Below are 22,625 nucleotides of genomic sequence, written 5' to 3'. Positions count from 1 at the left end.
GCAGAGAGAAGTGATGATGATGAAGATTGTCATCAAGGGATTCCACCCATTCATTTCCCAGGTGTTCCAATTCTAACTATAGACGCATCTGGACCATATCTGACCCAAAGCTGTTGACTTCTGACCACCGACTCCTTCTGTAAGTAGATTTAATGAATGGAACTTTAGTTTGCCATTCTCGCTCTTACTGCAGGCTGCTATACCACACTGTCTTATAATGTCTACTTTCCCAGTCTGGAGGAATATTGTCAAAGACGGTATGAAACTAGATATGAGACATTCTCTCACAAGTCAAGTGTTTTGAAAGCCTTTTCTTCCCTGAGGAACTGGTTGACTTTTGCTTTCTGACAATAAACACTTTGTAACTAACCATATTTCCCTTCTCAATATGGCTGCCAGGACACTTAACACTAAACTTGAAGTTGAGTCCAAGTGGATCTCTCTGACTCGTGAAGCTATGAGTTTTTCTTCTTCTATTCTTGGCATTCTAATTTATACATTCCCCAGTCTTGATTTCTGTTTCTTATTTATATTCTAATAGCTTCATTATGTGTTTCTGCTGCCATAAATCCTCTTGAACAGACAAGGCCCAGAGCAAAAAGATAAAACAAGTTCCCATGGCAACTTGACACTCGAGTGTTTGCTCTACTATGTTTTGTCTTCAAATCACTCATTAACACTGAGAGGAAGACTGTCACACACCATGTACACCTTCACTTTAGCTACAGAGTCAGGACAATGCCAGCCACAGAGTAGGCCCTCCATAAACACTTGTTAGTTGATGTCACTCCATGTTCAACAATGAGTGAGCAATGCTAGGGACCTCACCAGGCACTCCTGGAAGGATCTTCTACCTTTAGCTAAAGGAAAACAAATGCACATTTCTTCATGATGAACTGGGGCTAATGGCTCTGCCTGAGAAGGTAGTTGATATTAGAGATAGAAATCACCAGCACATTATAAATAAGTCAACATCCTACATTTACTAGCCTATCTTTTATTGCCACAATGTGCTAAAACAAAGCAAGTTTGTCTAAAACAATAGAAGCTGAACCAATGTGGCTTCCTGGCTTACAATTTCGGACAGACTGCACACTGGAATTATCTGGGAGGGGAATTGTCCTTACAAGACAATAGTGCTAGGCCTTGGCCCAGACATGGTGATTGAATTTGTATGGGGAGTCCCTTGGGCACTTGGATTTAGTGACTCTCTGGATGAAATGGATGTTGCAATCAAGACCACTGCAATAATGTCTTCTCTGTGTGTCCTCTGCCTCATGCTACAGATGTCTGAATTGTGCTCCATGTCAGTTTCTAGATTTTAGCATGACATTCTAAGGAATTCCCAGAACAGTCATGAAGGAGTCTATGACTGTAGCTACAGTAGCTAGAATGTCAGAATCACACACACACACACACACACACACATACGAGAGAGAGAGAGAGAGAGAGAGAGAGAGAGAGAGAGAGAGGAGAGGGTGTTTGTCTCCTTTAGAAGATAGGGTAAATTATGGGGCTGGGTGGTATAAAAGTCCCTGCCTTAAATTTGCCTGCCATGCTCACCTCATTGCTGAGAGAAAAGTTGGGTTCACCCTAAATCTGTTGCAATATCACCTACTGCATACAGCTCTCTCTACACAAATATCCCACCAGCATCCAGACACCACTGTAACATTTCTTTTCTTTTCTTTCTTTCTTTCTTTCTTTTTTTGATATCTCAGATTTGCCCCTCTTTGATTTACTGCACGCAGGCAGTTTGGAGATAGTTCAGGAATTGCAACCAGATACACCCAGGCTAGAATTCTGGCTTGGCCACTCACTAGCTGGTGGTCTTGAGTAAGTCATTTAAGCTCTCTAAGCCTTAGTTTCCTAAGTTGGATGAAAAATAGCCTGACTTTGGTTATAGGGTGGCTGGGAGCATCATATCAGAAACTGTGTATGAAAAGTGCTTCATCAAGTATCATAAAAGACTTGTGATTCTTCCTATGTTAGAGCTGAATGATTTTGAATAGGATTATCACATAAAACCTTCATGCTGTAATGGTGCATGCTTGTTTATTTTTATTATATTTTATTATTATTGTATTGCAGGGGGTAGCACATGCAGGAGCCACACTGTATAAGTGGGGGCCAGAGGACAACTTTTGGGAGTTGGTTCTTTTCTACCTTATGGGTCCTGGGGATTGAATTTAGATCATCAGTCTTGTTGGCAACTGCCTTTTCCTGATGAGCCATCTCACTGGCCCTTCTTAAAAATTAGGCAGAATTAAGATTAGTTTCCAGAATGTTGAAAAACACTGTTGATTTTTTTTCAGTCTCCTGATGATTATCTCCCCCAGGACAGCCCCTGAAATGGCTTCTTCAGCAATAGAATACTTGTGAGACACTTAAGGACCTGAAACACCTCAAGTGTCATCCTGGCCATTTCCTCTGCTTATGGAGAAGAAAAGAAATTGTCAAAACTGGCTCAGTGTTGTAACACAGTGAGCCAGTCTCTAGGTCTTCTGACTGATTGGGTGGGGTGCTTTTGACACGGGGGAATGCTACCCCACAGGAAAGAACTCATGTTCCTGCATCACTTCTCATGCAAACCTCTAACCAATTTCTCCTGTTTGGTATGAGCCTCAAAGCTGACTTGGAGCCTCATGCAGAGTAAGTATCTGATAAATGTTTGATAAATGAATGTTGGAGGGGTTGTTGTTTGGGTTTTTTTTTTTTTAACCCACATGTAAATCAAGGCAGAGAGATCTGCTAGTCGCTAAATCCATGCAGAGCCGCCAGATGTTAGCTTGGAGACTGTAGGACATGTTGCAGCCAGGCAGGAGGAGGAACTGTGCTTTACCAACAACTATTGGCAGCCTCTGACTTACTCAAATGCTGATGTAGGAGGAATTCCAGGGGAAAGCAGCATATGGCCCTGAAATCTTGTACAGCATCACATGTACAGTCAGTTGGCCACATGAGGCATGTGACCCTGGAGGCAGAACAACCTTGGAAGATAGTCTGGGCCTAATGTGGATGCTATCTCCCACAGGAAATCCCGGCCATTTATCTGGAAAGCGTCAAGGTGAAAACATTGCCATGTAACATCTGAACCATATTTTGTAAAAGAAAGCATGCAGCCCATAGAGCAGGGGATTTGGATGGAACACACACACAACACTACACGGGCTTGCCTAGTTTCCTTTACTTAAGCCATGGAATTAATTGGAAACATGAGTTCAAAAATAATGGAGTAAGGCAGCAGCTAGTCCATACAGGGCCTCTGTATGAATTACAAAATGGGACCCCCCTCTGGGTGGGAAAGGGACACAAAAATTCTCTCCTCTTGGCTAGCTGCAGACTTTGGCTTTGCCTTTCCCATTAGGCCAGGGTCCTTTGTACAGTGCACTGACCGCACACCTATCCAGAGACACATTCTCATTAAGGCTTTATCTTAATTACTTTTCTACTGCTGTCACAAAACACCATGACCAAGATAACTTATAAAAGAAAGCATGCAGATCAGGGACTCAAGGGTCCAGACAGTTAAAGTATGTGACCATCGTGGCAGAGAGCAGCAGGCAAGAAGGCATGGAACCAGAACAGTACCTAAGTGCTTATATCTGATCCACAAGCATAAGGCAAAGAAAGAGGAGGGATGGCGGAGGAGAGAGAGAGAGAGAGAGAGAGAGAGAGAGAGAGAGAGAGAGAGAGAGAGACTCGGCAGCAGGGAATAATGTGGGCTTATGAAACCTCATAACCCATCTCCAGTGACACCCCCCTACATAGCCACACCTCCTAGTCCTTCCCAAACAGTTCCACCACTACAGACAAAGCATTCAAATATATGAGCCTATGGGGGCCATTCTCATTCAGGATGTCTTTTCTTCTTCTTCTTCTTCTTCTTCTTCTTCTTCTTCTTCTTCTTCTTCTTCTTCTTCTTCTTCTTCTTTCCTCCTCCTCCTCCTCCTCCTCCTCCTCCTTCTTCTTTAAAAAAATAACCAACAAGCCTTTTGGGTCCAACAATTAGAAAAACTGAAAGAATTATCTGGGTAAAATCAAAACCAAATGGTCCCTTAGATGCTCTTTCAAAGCACCAAGATAGCAAATGAGAAGCTGCTTGGGTTTTCCTCATCAAAATCCTAACCATCCAATGCAGACCATCAGAAACAGATCACACACATGTATCCATTTCTTGGCTAGAATTATTGCTCATCGCTGTTCACTCCACACCACACTGGCCTTGGCTCTGGGAGACTTTGGATTCAGAAATGCTTTCCCTCCAGTCACAGCCGCACTTCCCCTATTAGTTCCTGTGGAGCTAGCTATGTGGCCTTGCCTTCTGTACTGTCTCCTCCTGAGCATACAGAGACATTAGCATTTCAACAGAAAGTACTTGTGATGGAAGAACACTTAGATGTTCCTCCTAGTTTAAAAGACAGCCCTAAACCTACCAACCTTTCCCGGGAGAGGTTAATTCATTTTAATTGAATTCTCTAGAAGCAGAAATGGGGGGAATGGGCTCCCAACTAATAAGAAACCATGTCCCCATCAATCTATGTTCATAGCAGTAACAAGTAGGTAATTGTAAAGAATTGACTATGTGTTTCATCCTTGAAGGACAAATAGGAAAATTTCACGGAAACTGTATACTAGAAAATATTTTATCTAATAGTTTGCAAGATGTACCACTAAGAAGCCTGTTTAGCAAAGCAGACAGCTAAGTTGTCTTCATTTGCCATGACTACAGTGTTGCAGAAGTGTTAAAGTCCAGAATTTCAATTGTAGGTATCATAATACCGCATGAGATTGTCTAGAATCAATCTCATTGTCAAGAAAACTAAATAGTCATCTAATTACATTCAATTGAAGAAAGTCATGGAGTATGATGCAATGTTCTCACCTGCTTGCTCTCCTGGGCATGGCTTAACCATCATCTCATCTGAAGAGTTTTCTAGAATCCTGGTCTACCTTAGTTCTTCGAATATACATGCCCAACTAAGTTATTTCTCCATAACACTATTCAATAAATTCTACAATAGTTATAAGCTCAACGTTAAGTTACCTCTCCAGCTAAAGTGTAATTAAGCAGAGGGCAGGAATCTCAGCTGCCCTGCTTACTGTTGGGTTCTCAGGACCAGAGTGCTGAGTGGCATACAGCACCTGTGTGCTAAACACTTATCTAATGGGGAAGAGCATGAAATAATGACTTTAACTACCTTCTCCATATTTTCCTAAGTTAGGACAGGAATTCATATTTATCACAGGGATTGTTTTTCAACACCACACTATACCTATTATGGTAACTACACACTTCTGTTGCTCCACACAGAAGGGTCTAAGTGCCAGCTTTCAGACTTAAATAAATTTTATTGGTGGCTCACCATTCCAACGGAATCATTTCCAACATTCTGCCTCTAAATGCACAAACTACACTCCAGTAAATGGCACGTGATAGAGCGATGGTCGGTTGCTGCTGTTATAGTCTCTCGGGTGGTTCATGGATAATGATGTGACTGAAATTGACAGGTGAAGCTGAAGGTGGATCAGTTATCTATCCCTAGAAAGAGAAGCCCTTGGCTTTGGAGCTCCAGCATCCTCAGCTAACACCATTCGGTGGCCTTTGCATAATGTAATAGATGCTGGTGGCTCAGTAAACTTTTCTAGGTCGGGGGTGGAGAAGATGATGGCACCTAGGGACCAAGTCCAGCACCATGTCCCAGAACTGGTGTGATTTCCAGACTGCCAATTTATGTTCTTTATTGTTCCTAAATACTGCAATTAAAAAGGACAGACCTGGTTCCTAGGTGTTAAAATAACAACTCTGGAAACAAATGCTCTTCTGAGTAGGCTTTCCTCTGAATGAATTTCTTCCTCTCAGACTGAGGAGAACATTCAACTGCTTCCATGCAGCCTGCATAACTTGAAGCATTAACATGCCTAGAGTTAGCTAAGAGTTACCCCTGAGCAAACTGGATTTGGCTCTCCTTGTTAGCCAGCTGGTGCACATTTATTTACAGCAAGTTTTAAATATCAGCTGAACTGTTGCTTGCAAATTATTTCACCACTGGTAGGATTTTCTGATTTTTGTGCCTGCTAAATGGAAATACAGAAGATTTGGGTGGATAAGGAGAAAAAAGAAGTCTCAGTTGCTTAAGTTGTGTTCCTGAAGTATCAAGTTTGCTCATTTAAAAACAAATTTTCATGATATAGGCTATAGTTCTGGGTGGAGGCCCAGTACGCCAGCTCTTGGTGTGTCATCACCTTTCCCAAATGCCATTCATTCACGGGACCAAGACTAAAATGTTTCCCACTGTTAGCATTGGAAGAGTCTCATAGCTGTAGGCACCTAGGGTACAGGACTGAGGCTACAGGTAGATGGGCTGAGGCAATGCTAGGAGACTATCTTGTTACTAAAAAGTTCCCTGGGATGTTGGTGGTAAAAGGGAGAGAGACCCAGCACCAGTGGTGCCCTGGATATCTGCACAACAAATTCACCCTTGAAGCAAGACTCACACCCCCAGGGCTTGCCAAACTTTCCCTCATCTTGTTACAGGGCATACACTGGAAACATCTTAAACTACTCAGTAATTTGATCAAACTGCTCCCCTACTCACATTGTAACTATTGGCTCATTTTTTCCCACTTGTCTTTGAAGAAAGCACCATTGGTCACACTCATGTGACTCAATGTTACCTGAGAATAAACAATGACAGATTCCCCCAAAACAACACGGAAGAACTGCAGTGGCACCACACCTTATTAAACTGTGATTTCTAAATCCAATAGACTCTTGGTTCCGAAAAGAGTAAACACCAGACATCTTAAAACCAGTCATAGCAAATCCCATGAAGTCTGGAAAGCCACTCAGGGTAGAGGAGGCACTTGGAATTCAAGATGAGGTGGAGCACTTCAGGGCTTCCTTCTTGCCTCTGGCATGACCCTTGCAGGGTTTCAGGTGGGACAGACATCCCTAGATATTTCCACAGTCATGAGGCTGGCCAGGGACTTATTACCACAACTGAATTTTAGCTTCAATTTGGTTGGAAAAGCATTTCAACTTTAGAGATGCATGCAGAATGGCTTTTCCCCCGTTATCTGTTTCCTGACTCTGACCTCAAATTAAGGACAAAAAGGGAGGACTACGCTGCCTTATAAGAACCATTCTCTTTATGAGTCAGACGAATGTGTTGGAGGTGAGGGGCGATGGTGGGGAGGGAGTATGTGAGTTGAGTCATTGAGCGATGACTCAGACACCAGAGGCCTGCTCCAATCTTCACAAGACACCCTGACAGTCTATCTTTCCTTTGCTTTTCTTGCTTTATGTGGCTCATCAAATGGCCAGATCTCCCCATCACGGGATGTTCTTTTTGTTTCCTTTGTTACAGTGTTGGAGGTCAAGGTAGTACAATGCTCAACCACTGTTACATCCCTGGTGTTCTCAAGGTTGCTTAAGTAAGCTTAGTTAATCATTTGCTAATATTCCTTTTGTGCCAGGAATTCACAGGTAGTACTTAATTTTCCCAGTGACTATGTCATGTAGCCATTTATTATTTTTATTTTCTCAGATAGAATACCATAGGGAGAGCAAATTCATCAAGAAGGTGGAAGATCACCTAATCAGATTTAAGGTCCACTCAATACGAGGGAGTTCATGCCTGGTAGTGTAAACCTAGCCAACTAACTGTGACTTGTGAGGTCATGGACCATCAAGGAGAACCTACAGCTGCCACTTTCCTAAACCTGGATAATCTCCAACTGCATTCTAAATAGTTATCCTTATACCCACAAGTAAGTGTAGCTTTCACCCCACATCAAAGGCACTTCTTCTTACAGTAGACAGAGGCCAATACAGAAATGCACAACTGGTTGAAATGAAGAGAATAACTGACTGTGTGGTGCCCATCCCCAGTTGATATCTCTATAGCAACCCCTACACCTAAGGCTCAGGAAATATCATGAAGAGGGCGTGGAAAGACTATGAGATCAACATGTAAGGGTCAACATTCGTCTTCTGTATGTCACAAAGAGTTGTACCCATGAAATCTTAACAATGTGGTCACCTTGACAAGACCTGTACAATGACAACACCAGCCATCTTCCCAAAGTAGATGGGGAAATCCTACAAGGTCTCATCTTTGGGGGAATAGTTACAGGCCACTACTGGCTACTAAGAGAATGATCAGTCTTCTCCCATGACCAGACCCTGATAGTTTTTCCAATCCCAAGTGGTTAGCCCTAAACAATATACAGATGAGCAAAACTAAGGGGACTCATCATGTTTAGTATATTACACATACACAAATATGTGTAACAACAATACTTAAAGAAGAGGAGGTTATGAATTTGGGGAGTGGGGAGGCATGAGATATGGGAGGAGTTGCAGAGGGGAAAGAGTGGGAAATGACATAAATACTGTACTCAAGTATGAAATTCTAAAGAAAGAAATGTTAAAAAAAAAAAGGGAAGCAAAAGGCTAGGCAGTTGACTCAGCAAGTTCAAGGTCAGCCTAGGATATATAATGAATTCCAGGATAGCCTGAGCTACAGTGTGAAAACTGGTCTCAAAAAATTTCTTATTGATTGATTTTGGTGAGAATATGGAGAAAAAGATGCCTTATCCGTTATTGGTAAGAGTGTAAACTGGAACATCCACTATGAAGATAGCATGGAAATTTCCCAAAACACTAAAATCAGAACTACCATGCAGTTAGTTCAGCAATGTTAGGTATATACCAAAAGGATTCTAAATCATCATACCCCAGAGATACTTTGACATCCATATTTATTGCTGTACTACATGTATCAGGCCAGATATGAAACTAGCCTAGATGTCCATTAACAGATAAATGGATAAATAAAATGTGATATATATAATGAAGTTTCATTCAACTGTAAATAAAAATGAAATGATTACATCTGCAGGAGAATGGATAGAACTGGAGATCATTATGTCAGGTGAAATAAGCCAGGTGTAGACAAGTTTCCCATACTTCTCTCTTATATGTGAAATATAGATTGAAATATATGTGTGTAAGAGGATTTGAAAGAGGTCTATAAGAGGGGAGAAAGAAATCTAAGGGGGGGAAGAGAGGATAATGCATGTGACATGAAAACAGAAGAAAGTACTATTTGGCCTGTGACACCTCTGCTATAAGCTGGAACTGTGAACCAAATGGACCCTTGCTCCCCTAAATCATTGTTGTCAGGGCTTTTTGTCACAGAAGCTAGAAGGAAAATCAAGTCAGAAATTAGAACTTAAAATTTTGACTTTAAAGGTGGAAGAATTATTCCAATCCTTAGACTTCCTGACCACACCCTTCACAGTTGCTTGTGGAATTCCCAGCAGTGCCATGAGGCATAGGCTACTTCAGAGCACAATGCTGTGCTTACCGATGATTTTTGGTAACTGAACAATGGTGGCACACACCTTCAATGCCAGCACTCAGGAGGCAGAGGCAGGTGGATCTCTGTGAGCTCAAGGCCACCTGGTCTACAGAATGAGTTCCAGGACAGCCAGGACTGTTATAGAGAAACTCTGTCCTTAAAATAAACAAAACAAACAAGCAAAAAACAACAGCAACAAAAACCACCAGATAATTTCTGTATCAAATAAAGATCAAAACTTTTGTATAAAAGGCATTGTTGAAAGCCATGTATGTTATCTAATTCCTTTCTCTAGTAAGTTGAATTTATAGAGCAAACTACGAACACCCACTACCATGGGATCACTCACCTGAGCCTCAACGTTCACTGCAAAACATCGAAGGCTAAGATAGAACACAGACTTACCACAATGTTTTCTAACACTAGTACATGCCATATAGTGTTTTCAAACCATATACTTGTGCATGTATATGCATGCATGGGTGTAGGTACACACAGCTCTGGACATAATGGGGAAGGAAAGACAGAAGGAAGGGGAAATAATGTATCCTTTGCTCATTCAAGTTAAGGATTCTGGATAAAGAGAAAGAAGGAATATTTCTTGTGTGTGGATTAGCTAGCATGCAGCCCCTGCACCAGAGCTCTGTAGAATGTTTCCCTCAGATATCGTCTAGCATGCTGGGCACCATTCACTACTGCCTCTCAAGTTGAGCTTCAACCCAACAGCAAAGATCTGGACAGTGACAAAGACAGCCTTTAAAGCTGTGTTTGTCTGATTTCAAACAATAGAGGAATGGGATGCCAAAGAGGACAACATAGTGCCGGGGAGGAATAAGATGCTGAAGAGGACAGTGAGCTGTCTTCTATGGCATATGTACAGTTACCAGCTTACCTTTGTGTTTTGGATACTGCTGTTGTCCCCTATGGTTATAACATTTCTTTTTTTCTCTTTTTTTTAGGCCTGGTCTTAGCTTGCTTGACCTCAGAGTCATGATCCTCAGCTTCCTGGGTGCCAGGATTGTGTGTGTGTGTGTGTGTGTGTGTGTGTGTGTGTGTGTGTGTGTGTGTGAGAGAGAGAGAGAGAGAGAGAGAGAGAGTTCATGTGTTATGTGAGTGTGTGAGTGTGTTGCATGTGAGAGAGAGAGAGAGAAAGACTATGCTTGACTCTGCCCCTATATTAATTTTAAAGGAATCCACAGTATAGTATGTTGTTTGAAAACAACAGTATTTAAAAATCAAAAAGATACAGTCATAAATGTTAGCCAAGTGTGGGAAGCTGGACCCCTCACACACTGCTGGCGAGAATGGAAAGTGGTAGAACTGGGTTTGAAGACTGCATGGCAGCTCCTTTAAGGTTTAGCTGAACAACTGCACTCTAGTTGTCTATCAACCCATGTCTGCACAACAACTGCATGTGAACACTCACAGCAGGTTCATTATAACAGTCAAAAATGGAAACTGCACTAAGTGAAAACCTATCAATGGACAAACGGAAAACAAAATGTAGCATCCACACAATAGAGTACAACTCAGCTTTAAAAGGAATGAGGTATTGGTATACAGTATAATATGGAAAGCCAGGGAAATAGTGCACTGAGAATAGGCAGTCACGTCACAAAGACCACATGTGATTCCATTTAGAGGCAATGCCCAAAATAGACAAATCCAAAGATATAGAAGTAGGTCATTGATTGCCAGGACCTGGAAGCTGGAGGGGTGTTGGAAGGGAGAGGGAAGCTAAAATGAGCAAGGTCTCATTGTGGAGTGATGAAAATGTTTTAAAATTTAATGAGGTGGTGACTGCATTACTTTGTCAATGTAAAAACCACTGAAATCTGCACTTTAAATGAGTGAATTGTATGGTATGTACATTATATGACTATAAAGTCACTACATATTTATGTTTAGAAAACTGCACAATGAATAAATGCATAAAAACCCAAAATTATGTATTTTGTAGACTCTCAGTAAATATCAACTCAGTGAGTCTACCCAAGCACTCCATGACTATTTTGAAATCATACAAGCTAATTTAAACTCAAATGTGTCTTTTAAGTGTCTATCACTCAGAAAGTGTGCAGATTTTGTGCAATATTACCTGAACTGTGCCTTAGATTCAACTATCCTTGAGTTGGTGTCTGCTGATAACCCCAAAGACTGCACAACCCTACTGTGCCGAGTCCCTCTATACAGCAACCAACAGAACAAACTGTGCCAAGAGCCACCTTTGATTAGCTGACAATTCATTCATGAGCTGAGTGTTAACTGGTCCCTCATCACCCTCACTAAACCAAACCCAGGCCTGCAGAAAAGCTGCAGTAGGGCTCGGAACCACCCATACATGAAGATGTCACTCACAGAGCCCTGATATGAGAGAAAAGGAGATAGTCTATAGTAATATACTATTCATGATTTATTAAAGCTTGACTGATAATTCAGAAAAGCAAAGCCACCACCCTCAAGCTATAGAGATCAGGCAGTGGTGATACACACCTTTAATCCCAGCAGACAGAAGCTAGGACGTGGTGGTACACACCTTTAATCCTAGGACTCAGGATTAAGAGGTAGATGGATCTCTGTGAGTTCAAGGTCACCCAGACCTACACAAGATTGAATCAGTCTAAAAGAGAATTATAGCCCACCTCTTTAATCCCAGGACTCATGAGAGGTATATAAGTCAGTATCAGGATTCAGTAGAGGCATTCATTCTCCAGCCACGCTGAGGAGTGGTTATAGTCTGAGGCTTGGTGAGAGCTGGTGGAGACAGGATCAGCCCATTCAGCCTGGGGTAGAGTTAAGAAGCTAGTGGCCAGCTGCTTTGCTTTTCTGATCTTCAGTTTGAAGTTTGAACCCCGGTATCAGTCTCTGGGTCAATTACTTTTCATGTTACAACAGTCTTTTTTCTTCTTTACCAGAAAATTCCCAAGAGCAGGTCTTGGCAACACTGATCTATTTATAAATACATTTGAGCTCAGGTGGAACAGTGTAGAAAGGAAAATATTAATATATCCAGAGTTCAAATGAAAACTAGCATGTGTGCTTACAGAGGGAAAGGGACTGGGATAAACGTACATCAGAATTTGAGACCCAGCTGAAGAAGTGGCCTGATGTGACTGATTAAAGCGCATCTAAGATGATCCCATCTGAATACTTAATGTCCCAGGAAAGATGTAAGTTAGAGAAATGTTGGATCAAACAACAAATAAATGAGCTCAGCAGCTAGGCTTCCCATGGCTAGATAACATCTTCATTGTAGTTGTATCTAGACCAGTAACCCCAAAAGAGGGTCCCAAGCTTTCTCTAGAGGCTAGAAACCTCACAGGGATACTTTAGACAAGATGGGGGAAACTCAGGGTGTTAGAGCTGTAGACCCAGAAACATACTTTAGAAAAAGAAATATATATATATTTCTATTTATTTTATTTCTATATATTTCTATTAAATTTTTATATATATATATATATATATATATACATAATATATATATATATATTTCATATATATATATGTATATATATATATATATATATATATATATATATTTCAAGTCTCTCGAATCTAATGGCAACAAAAACAAAGTAAACCTTGGGCACAAGGCAGGCTGGTCTGGAGGGAAAGCGAAACAAAACACGAAAATGTGTATTCAGGACATAGGGACTCAAAAATGTCATATGAGCACCCCATTTTTCTATTGCTGCTGATGGCTGCATCACTGCTGCTATTTCAGAGCAAGGCCAGTAGGCAAGAACTATCCTTGGTGAAACGAAGAGCCACAGGTGTGTGGGGTTCTCCCTATCAAAAGAAAAATCAGGGCTTTTGTCTATCTTAGAAAGGAAAACTTATATTTTTCTATCATATTTTATTCTGTTTCTGAAACAATTGTGCGCATGGATGGAGACAAAAGTATGGGCCTAAGAAATCAAGAATTAAGGAACTTCCCTGAAGTCTACACAGCAAGTGGCATGATTCCATTCTGTCTTCCAGATCCTGACTGTTTTCTTGACTACTTTTGCCTTTCTCAGCTGACCTGAAGGACTTCTAAAATGAAGGACTCCTTGTTTTCATTGTTTATCTATTTATTCATTTTTGTTTTTTTGAGACCGTGTTTCTCTGTATAGCCCTAGCTCTCCTGGAACTCACTCTGTAGACCAGGCTGGCCTCAAACTCAGAGACTACCACCTGCCTCTCTCTCCTGAGTGCTGGGATTAAAGGCATGTATCACCATCGCCTAGTGCTTGTTTGCATTTTTAATGCATACCTGAGTGTTTTGGCTAAATGTATGTCTATGCATCATGTGCATGTCTGGTGCCCACAGAAACCAGAAGAGGGCATCATAGCCACTGAAACTAGAGTTTCGGATGGTTTTGAGCTACCACATGGGTGCTAGTAACTGAACCTGGCCCTCTGTAATAGCAAATGTTCTTAACTGCTAAGCCATCTCCCCAGCCCAAAGCACTGATATTTGATGGAGATTTTAAAAATAACTATAAAACTAAGCCAACTGGAGGCAGTACCAAGAGAATAAAAAAAGAATGCACTGGAATTTGGAGTACCCACAGTGTTGGGGCTTTCAAAATAAAGATTACAGGGGAAATACTAGTTAAATTAGGATAGCAGTACATATCTAGTCCCAAACACCTGCAGCACCTGCCTTCTGTTACTGTCTTCACTTACAAAGAATGTATAAAAAGATAAGAACTTGGGGATTCATGAACTCAACTGCTCTTAACATTACTCGGGTTGTATTACGTATATTGTAAATGTTAATGTCTGTGATGTGCTCCAGAGGGGTTAGTACTTGCTATAGCCAATAAATACACAAGACTGGGAGGGGAAAAATCATTATAGAGACATCAACTTTTCTCATACAATTCACAAAAACAAGAGCATAATTGAAGCTGCAGCTGGCTTTGCTACTTGCCTGAGATTAGCATTCATCCATGAATCTTCCACGTGGGATTTCTAGGAAAACTTTCCAACTATTCTTTCCCTCCCAAGAGACTGAATTTATCTAAGCCCTTATGTTTCCTTGATGACATAGGGTAACAGAAGATGAAGTACCATACACTGGGAGATCCCAACGACAGGGGTATTTTGCTCTAGGAACTTCTCTGAATTTATCACCAAGAATAGCCACCACATAAAAGCACTTGTAGGCTGCTACCATTAAAGAAGGAAATCCGGGGCCTATTCCTGTTAGAGGTCTTGATTCATCAGTTACCAGGTATAAGCAATATAGGACCGAGAGGCCCAGGTTCTAATTCACCCTCCACCAGTAATAAGGTAACCTTCATTGAGGGCTTCCTCTTCATAGATGGAGAACTCTATTGTTCTAACTGAAGAGCACAGAAAAGACACCCCCTAAAGATTTCTCCAGTCCTACACACTTTGTCCACCTGCTTTGCCTAATCCACCTGTTTCCATGATTCCCCAGCAAGTACCTGTTTCTTAGTCACAGTGCCATCCACAGGGTCCACATATTCGAAGCTGTCTGTCTTTGCAACGCTGTAAATGTGGCTCCCCACAGCAAACTGCTGGCCAATGAAGGACTTGTCTGTAACCAGGGCCTCCAGGTCCCTCATGATGTAGTATGTTGCCTTGGGCTCCAGTCCCTCATAGTCAAACCTGTTGGGGGAAGGTAGCACACAGGAAGAATAAAACCCAATCAGAGAACTGGCAGTTGGGTAGATTCCTCATGGCCCTGGTTCCAGGAAAGTAGATGGAGAAAAGCTTGTTTATGGGGGCCTCGCTTTCTCCTCACAGCCTCTACAAGGCAGTCTCCACATGGTGGCCTTGTAACTCAAATTATGTTGTTCCTTTCTTCTAAACCCATCCCCAAACTCCTGTCACGTTGAGAACAAAACCCCAAGCAGACTATCACACACTATGAGATACAACCCTGTCCTACTTAGCTTGATCGGAACTGACTTTGTTTCACTTTGCACAAGCCACCATGGCCTCCACTTCAGTCCCTGGTGACACATCAGTCACTGCCACTCTGTACTTGGTGTTTGTCCCCTCCACCTCATACATTCTTAGGTTTCTTTGGGCTTGGTACACTCAAGCACTGGCTCATCCTTTTCTTCCAATCTTCAGGTCTCCTGATAGTGATATTCTGGAGCATCCGTCCACTTAAGGAGCTTTCCTTCCTTCCCTTGTCTGTCACCGCCTGTACATTTTCTTTTGCATTGTCTTATAGATTCCCTCCTGCTTGTTTTCAGATCTGTTCTTGCCCTTCAGAATGTGAGTCCAAAAGGGCACAGACCTTAGTTCTCATATTCTCTGCTGTTTCTGGAGCACAGTGCATGCTATGTAAGTAGTCTGGGATCAGGAAGCAATTTGGGGAGGTGGGGGGCAAGAGCAAAGAGAGAGGAAGAAAGTGAATTAAGCATACTATAAAAATCCCTGGAGAACTTGAAAGAAATGTCACAATTGTTCCATTCAAAAAGTCTTCCTATCCACAAGCATCAAATGTAATAGTAGGGCTGGGGCAGTGATCAAAAGGGGGGGGGGAAAGACTAAAAATTCTCCCTGCCCTGTTTGTTTTGGAGTTTGAAATATGATGATGCATACCACACAGTTGTCGCAATGCCAGGAATCAGAGCTTTTAAAAAAAATTGTTCATTGGTTTGTTTCTTTGTTTTCCTTAGTCACTAACATAAAGAAATTGTCTCTCCAAACATCAGATAATCATCTCCAAATTTGGCTGCCCACCGCGTAGAGAGGATGGTTATTTACAAAGGGAGCCAGAGGAGGAGCTCTGGGCCTAAGCAGCTTCAGGAGGACTTCACATCTGGGCTCTCTGCAGAATACAGAATGGTCAGGGCGAGCTGCAAGATGGAAACCCTGAATACTTGCTACTACTTTTATCAACTTGAGAGGTCTAAAGACGTTCAGCAAATATCAGAGCACTTGCCAAATGACACCATGTCTAGTGCATCTTTCTTCTTCCTACACCAGGTATCCTTCCTCAGCTTCACAAATAAGGTAACAGCAAAGCCCTGAAGACACTGTTGGGAAATGTGTTTGGACATGAGATTTTTATTAGAGATAGACACTCTGGGGTGGGGGTGGGGCCTGTGAGGGGAGACCCATCTAAGAGCCAGGCATTTATTTGTAAACCCAGCATTCAGGAGACTCAGGCAAGAGAATTAAAACGAGTTCAAGGCCAGCCTAGCTCCAAAGTAAGATTCTACCAATCAATAAATAAATAGTAAAATTCTACAAATAAATAATAGTAAGACCAAGACACACAGAAAGCGGTAGAAAGATGGACAAGACAGGAGAACGAGAATGTTGGAGGCAAAAATTCAAAACTTGAGAACGTTTGTTTACTAAAGAAGAAGACCATGCTGAGTAAAGCTGAGATCATGTATAAGCATGAGACCTCGTGGGTCATCTTCCCACACAGGCGACTCCTGCAACCACCCTGCCTTCTCTTCTCTCCCCCCCCCCCCCGCAGCCTGATGGCCCCTCCAGCTGACACCACCAGCACCACATTCTCAAGGGATGTAACCTCTGAGTGGAGAATGGCTTCTGGAATTCACTCAAACAAAGAAAATTATGGGACTGTGCCCAGCTGCAACTTTAGTCTCACTATTAGTGACACTAAAATTGTTTGATTATTTCCTCCCTGGCAAGAAAAATGTCAGCTAGAAATCAATTACTTCAAAAACACCTCTCCCTCGGCATGCTATTTGCTGGCATTGCACGAGTCTGCACAGGTCCTTCACTGTACGTGCCCCCTATTTCCCTTCTTAATCTCTGTGATTTTTCTGGATAGAAATTTGTAATACAGTTGAATGTCCTGCAAGAAGTTAAATCTCCATTGCATACTATTCTCTAATATGGTATTGTTATGAAAGAAGCAATTAACATTACAAGCTCTTGGCCACAAAACATGAAGTATGTTATAAATACACTTATCATCACACCATTTCTTCAAAACACTCGCAGGAACCTAAACAGTCATTCCACAAATTATAAGGCACATATCTCTGACTCAGAGTAATCGCCCAGCTAGCTAGCAAGCACAAAATATTTTTGTCAGGTTGAAATCTTTGTAAGATCTTCATGCAACAGAAGAAATTCATGTGGCAACTAATCTTTGGATATAAATTAAGCAAATACATAAATAAAACTTCCCAAGGATCAGGGGTGTGTGACCCATGTTAGAAATATTGATGGGCAAAACAAGATCCCACCTGCCTTGAGAATTTGTTATATGCCTCAATGTATAATATGCTGATTTATTTATTTTCACATTCCCAGTCTTCTTAACTAACCAGGAATCAAAGCTATTATGGCTGTTGTCTCTATTTCCTGGAACACTGAAGTCCCTTAGAGTTTAATAAGTACCCTCGAGGTCTTCATTATTCTCTGATATTTATTTAAGTAGATGCTTTTTAAAAGAAGAAACATCGCCACATAAGGGAAAAGTCAAAAGCTCTTTGCCCCTCAAGCTCTTGAAACTCAACTGAACATCCAAAACTGATAACCACATGTATGCAGAACAGAATGAGCCAACCTCTGTCTCTAACCCTGAGTCTGAGGCTCCCAAAAGTCCCCTTTCCCACACATAGTTGCCCAGAGTCAACAATTCTTTCTACCACCCTTTCCCCGAAGCAAGGCTTGGTAGTAGGTACACAACCTGGCACACACCTAGGTGGCATAACCTTGAAATATTCTTTTACTTCAACAACAGGAAAGGGATAGAACAGCTACCCTGAGTTCCGGGCCCCCATTCTTTCCTTTGCCTCCTTCAGAGAGAAAATTTCCCTTCTCTGTGTCTCTTTTTATCAGGGTAAGCCTCCAGCAAAAATCTGGGGCTGCTGAGCCATGCGGGCCATGCAGAGAGTCCCAGCTCAGCCATAACAAAAGCCTTCTGACCATTAGTGTGGGCATTAGACACAGGGTGGGAGAAGACTTCAAAAACACCCAATTGTGGCTTTGTGTCTGCCCACTCCTTTAAAAGATCACATAGAACAAACAAGAAATGTGTCGGCTTTGACTACAGCAACCAAGGATCACAAGGAATTACTCAAAGTGTTGCGTTTTGATACCCTCTTGGCATGACCACCCATTTGCCTTATAGCTTCAATGAAAATATTAAGGGGGAATGTCACCAGGGCAAGTGAAATCTGTCCTTTCACTTTAGTAGTCCTTGACAGTACTCCCTAACAGCCAACCCCAGCCTTCCAGTCCCTAGGATGTTTCTAAAAGATGCTTTCTTGTTCAATTCTAGCCCATCAGTTTTAGAAAACATCTCTAAGAGTAGTTCTCAAGACACACACAGAGAACCTGCCCATCCTCACCTGCAGTAGTAGTGGCGGCCATATTTGGCCCAATGATCTCTAACAATTTCCTCCACGCTCTGCTTCCGGGCAGCAATAATGGACAGCCAAACCAAAACAGCCCAGAGGCCATCTTTCTCTCGGAGGTGATCAGATCCTAAGGCAAAAAGAGAGATTCTATTGAGGGGTCTCTCCTGGGGAAAAGCAAAAGTCACAAGACCATTTAGCAATTTGGAATTGTATCAAAAAAGCTGTATAGTTTTACCCACTATGCAGAGTAGGTATGTTATAATATACTTGTTTTTTTTTCTTTAAAAATATGTAAATGAATTCAAATAATATAACAACAAAAATATAATAAAATCCTAAAAATTGTTGAAGGAATTGAAGACCCAAAATAACATGATATTATTATATATTCATCCTTTTACTCAGTAAATATTTGACAACTCTTCCAATCATCTCAGCATTTTTCTATATCCTGGCAAAAACAGAAGTGAACAAGAAAGTTCTTTACTTAAAGTCTGAGATCAAGTATATGGAGGCAGGCAAGAGAAAAGTGGACAGAAGCATATGATGAATCAGATAAGGACAAATGCTCTGAAGGAATTAGAGGAGATGCTGGCATCACAGGACGGCAATGAAGGCTGTGGTTAGCACAAAAGACACAGTCTTCTGTCACCTAAGGATGTGGATCTGAGGGGTTGGAAATGGTCTTTGCAGGTATAATTAAGTTAGGGATCTTGAAATGCAGTCATCCTGGAATATCCAGTTGGGTCTTAAATCTAATGGTGCTGATCTTATAACCAAAGACATGGAAAGGGAGAAATAGAGCCACAGGCTACATAGACACTGAGCCGGGAGTTACACTGCTGTGAGCTAAAAAGTGCACAGAGGCTTCTGAAGAAGCAAGAAGGAATACTGCACCACAGTCCTCAGTGGAAACCCAGCCTGGGCAGCACCTTCACACTGGATGCCTTCAGTACTCTGGAACTAAAGAGTCCACTTACACCATTCAAACTGCCCATCTTGTGCTGAACCGTTATGGCCACCCTGGAGACTAATGCAGCTCTGAGGGTCAGATCCAGTGAGTTGATCACACCTGACAATGAGGCGTCAGGGTGATAAAACGGACACAGGCATCTAGACAAGAGAGCGTCCAAGCCAAAGGACAGAAACCCCAAAGTCCCAGAGGCAGGGATAGCTGAGAAACTGGATCCTGCAGCTATTTATATTATAGGAAAGAGAAACATTTCTCACTGTGGCCCTTATAGAAATAACTCATACAGCCCGAATGGGGAGTTCGATGGGCCATGTGGACCCAGGAGTTTGTGTTGCAGATATACTTAACTTATGTCTCTTGGCCAGCAGCAGCTTTCTCTGAAGTGGACAAAGGGCTGAATTGAGAGGAACATGTTGCAGTGTGAGAAAAGCGTGAGGAAGGCTTTGGAATGAGGGGCCCAACAAACCTCTGCTGTGTGCCAGGTGTGAAACATCACTTAGAAGTTACTAGCCCATGTTGGGCAGTGGTGTCGAATGCCTTTAATCTTAGCACTCAGGAGACAGAGGCAGGTGAATCTCTGAGTTTTAGGCCAGCCTGGTCTATAGAGTGAGTTCCAGGATGGCCAGAGCTACACAGAGAAACCCTGTCTCAAAAAACTGAAAACAACAACAAAAAAGTTGCTAAACCTTCCAAGCTTCAATTTCTCATCTGTAATATAATGATACTATTACCAATCTTGTGATCCTGTAACAATTGAATCAAGTTCAAAGAGCAGGCACTACAATGGTGGTGCTTGCCTGTATTTCTAGCTACACCATAAGGTAAAGCAGTGTTAGAAGTTCAAAGTCAGCCCGGGTAACATAGTAAGGCCATGTCCTTTAAAAGGCAGCAAAGGAAGGCACATTCTAGAGAACAATTTTGCATGTTCAGATCCTGTCTTAGCCACCTACTTCTGTTTGCTATACTTGTTTATACTACAAGGATAGTAACAGTCTGTACCCTATGGCTTCTTCTGGGATTAATCAACTAAATATTCATAAGCATTTAGAAGCGACTGAGACATCACAGAGGCTTGTGGCTGAGAGGAATTTTCATATGGTGCCTACAATGCCGATTCCTAATACTTGTTTTAAAACAAATCATTCTGTTATAACACAAGCCACTTTCTTCTTCTTTTGACTCAGCAATAGTAACTTCTTAGGAAATCAGACTGAGCCCAAAAGTGGACCATTTCCCATTGCAATCAGGCAGTGAGAATGGACAAGCTCATTCTTGCTTTTAAGGTGATGAAATAGACCTAACAAATCAACAAAACAGACTCAGACACAGAGCTCTTAAAACCTTGAAAATGATACAAAATGTTTTTCCTCATTAAGTCAAACATCTATGGGGACTAAGGTTGAAACTACAGGCTGTTTACCATCATTGTTCTACCTACAGTACTAAATGTTAAATATTTTCTCTCAAGGAGAAAAACATGTAACCAGAGAGGGCAGCAAAGTAACTTAAATCAATAGGAAAGAGTCAAGTCTTCAGTCTTTAGTTCTTAACACACTCTGATCAATGGTCTGCCAATGACACTGTTGGATGTCCCACCGTGGTTGGCTCCAGGTTAAGAAGACACTGGGCATTAATCATCACACCATAAAGAGACTTGTCCCAGCCAGTGAGCTCTTCATGCTGCTACAAGAAATTGAAGAAATTTGGAAGGCTCAGGCATAGCAATATGGCCCACTGCCAAAATAACAAGCCTAGGAAACCCTGCCCAGTGCAATCATCTCAAACCCTCTTGTCCTTTTATAGCTGAAAAAAAGTCACTTTTACTCACTGGCTGCAGAAAAATGCCCCTTTGTCTAAAACAAGGGCTTTGCATACCTTGGATCTCCAGCTGGATCACATTACCAGAGATAGAACCATTAGATGCTGTTAAGGCCTTAAGAGAGATGTCAGAATTTAGTGGCATGGAGACCAGAGTTCTTTTAGATGGATAAAACCCACCCCGGGTTATCTGTAGATAACACATAGTAAATTGTGAGCTGACCTGGACATCTTTGCCAACAGGGGTAACATTTGCCAAGAATCATAGGGGGCTGATGATCAAATGAAGTTAGCTGTGCTCTCTAGTTCACTGAGGAAGTGAGAGGGATGAGAAATGATGCTGCAAGTATGTAGATGTTGACATTGGATGATCACGGTGCTTGGTGGGGGTAGAGTCCTTTAATACATCTTTAAGGCAAGTGAACTCCAATGCCCTCCCTATCAGTGCCAGGGAAATCATGTAAGAAATGTGAATGCACAAAGAAGCAAGTATTTCTCTAAAAGCCTAATATAAATGGGGGGAAATGTATGTGCTCATATGCGAATGCATGAGAGAAAACCCACACTATAGATGATAGAGAGATAGAGAGATGATAGATACATAGATCATAGATACACAGAAAGAGATAGCAATATATGACACAAACAACAAACGGCATGCTATAAAATGTTTTCAGTAAGAGGGGGACCCCAGTAGACAGCCGTAGGAAAGTCACAAGCAAGCCCTTTTCTTTTGAGGCCAGTGCAACACGAGTCACATCCCAAATTAGCAACTGTCAAGAGGAAAATAATAATGGCCAGTGAACATCTAAATGAATGTTTAGTCTCACTGTGCTCAGAGAAAAGCATTTGGAGGCTGCCCCACTAGCAAAGGCTGGCTTACAAAGGAACTTTCCGGGCAATTGTGAAGCACCAGTGTAGATGAGGGCAATTTGGTCCAGTAGTTTGATAATACTAATCAAAAGCCTTTACATGCCAATGGCCTTTGGACTCTGCTGCTCTCTTTCTTAACCTTTACTCTTAGAGGCATTCACTCACAGAAACAACTTAGAGGGGAAATTTGGAAAAATAAGTATTAGCTGTTGAGCAACAGTCATTGTGAAAAAGCCAAAGAGAAACCTCCTGTATAGGCAAAATATTAAC

At 41.8% G+C, this 22,625-nt stretch overlaps 1 protein-coding gene across 1 annotated transcript in view; it reads right to left on the bottom strand.

Annotated features, from left to right (window-relative positions):
* Pgm5 (phosphoglucomutase 5) overlaps window positions 1-22,625 on the bottom strand; it is a 162,202-nt gene that overhangs the window by 26,965 nt on the left and 112,612 nt on the right. The window contains exons 8-9 of the mRNA XM_027406496.2: window positions 18,683-18,818; window positions 14,810-14,993 (exon numbers count right to left, since the gene is read on the bottom strand). Coding sequence (XP_027262297.1) covers window positions 14,810-14,993; window positions 18,683-18,818 — 320 coding nt within the window. The remainder of the gene's footprint in view (window positions 1-14,809; window positions 14,994-18,682; window positions 18,819-22,625) is intronic.

The sequence above is a fragment of the Cricetulus griseus genome, chromosome 3 (genome assembly GCF_003668045.3).
Source record: "Cricetulus griseus strain 17A/GY chromosome 3, alternate assembly CriGri-PICRH-1.0, whole genome shotgun sequence".
In the NCBI taxonomy this organism is placed as follows: Eukaryota; Metazoa; Chordata; class Mammalia; order Rodentia; family Cricetidae; genus Cricetulus; species Cricetulus griseus.
Note: the sequence above shows the minus strand (reverse complement) of the source record. Positions and strands in the feature narration are given on the sequence as shown.